The sequence below is a fragment of the Athene cunicularia genome, assembly GCF_003259725.1.
Source record: "Athene cunicularia isolate RWA chromosome 2 unlocalized genomic scaffold, athCun1 chr2_part1, whole genome shotgun sequence".
NCBI lineage: Eukaryota > Metazoa > Chordata > Aves > Strigiformes > Strigidae > Athene > Athene cunicularia.
Window position 1 is genome coordinate 99,767,624 of NW_020799095.1, and position 1,294 is coordinate 99,768,917.

General features: G+C 42.1%; 1 protein-coding gene across 1 annotated transcript in view; it reads left to right on the plus strand.

Annotated features, from left to right (window-relative positions):
- LAMA1 (laminin subunit alpha 1) overlaps positions 1–1,294 on the plus strand; it is a 124,353-nt gene continuing 123,059 nt past the window's right edge. The window contains exon 1 of the mRNA XM_026841437.1: positions 1–88. Coding sequence (XP_026697238.1) covers positions 1–88 — 88 coding nt within the window. The remainder of the gene's footprint in view (positions 89–1,294) is intronic.

Below are 1,294 nucleotides of genomic sequence, written 5' to 3' on the forward strand. Positions count from 1 at the left end.
ATGGAGCTGCTGGATCGCCTGACCCATGAAGAATTGGACCTGGAGGTGAATGACTGCCTGAGCAGGGGTTCATTTAACAAGAGCTTTGGTAAAGTTTTTCTGCAGACCTCTTGACAGAAGACAAGATCAAACTATGTACAGTATGGAATAAACAGAGAGTTATTTGGTTTTGTGTGTGTATGTTGACTGAAAATGACAGCCTTAATTCCTCCCGGTAGTCAGCGGACAGCAGTGACTCTCATGTTACATGGAATTACTGGAAGTTTTATTTATTTTCTGCAAACTTGCAGTAGTATTTTGAAATTTCCAGAAAATGTATAAATGACTGGTTGGTCAGCTCCTACTTCTGCCACAATTTCTGTGTGTGCACACAATCCAAATAGCCAGTCTGCCTGGCTGTATTAAATGGAGGCAACCCCTGATCCTGCACTGCGGTATCACCCGTGTCCTCCGGGGCACTGGCTCAGCCCATGCCCATCGTAGTTCTCCCGGGTACCAGCAGAAACTGCTCGCCTTCAGTGCTTGCCCACTCCTCTTCAGGGAGAGGAGAGTTTAGCACATGGACATGCCCTGGGGCACACCACCATCCTGCAGAAGTGCACCAAGAGCCTTCTGCTTTATTCAGTCATCTGCACACAGCTTCTGTGTCCCAGTCTTCTCTTCTTCTTATAGCCAGTGTGGAGAGAGATTTGACACCATTTATAAATGTATTTGGAGTCATTACATGGAAGATACCATTGCAGTATAGAAAGCATTCACTGTTCTAGTATTCATCACTACATTTATGAACAGTCACATCTGCATTCATAAACACCCATAAAAGAGCCTGTGCCTGCCTCTTAGCAATATGGATGTTTGCTAAATGCTACTTGTGGTCTGTGGCTTTCCAAATCAAATTGAAAAAAAAAGTTGGAACAAATTCTGCAAACTGGATGAATTAGCTTTTAGTGTAACTGCTGCCACATCACCTCTGCCACAGGTACGCTTTTTCACAGAGCTCTTGAAGGTCATTTTGTCAGATTTTGAATGCATCATAAGAAAGAAAACAGCAATTCTTGTAAAGTAGAAGAGAGAGCCTGAATTCTCCTGGCCTAAATCTAATCTGATTTAAAAAGAGCTGTTTCTTGGCCTGTCAGGAGTCAGATCATCTAAGTGTCCATCACATGCCTACTGGCCTTCATGAAGAATGCATCAATACTTTCCTTTCCTTTTCTTTCTTTCTTTCTTTCTTTCTTTCTTTCTTTCTTTCTTTCTTTCTTTCTTTCTTTCTTTCTTTCTTTCTTTCTTTCTTTTC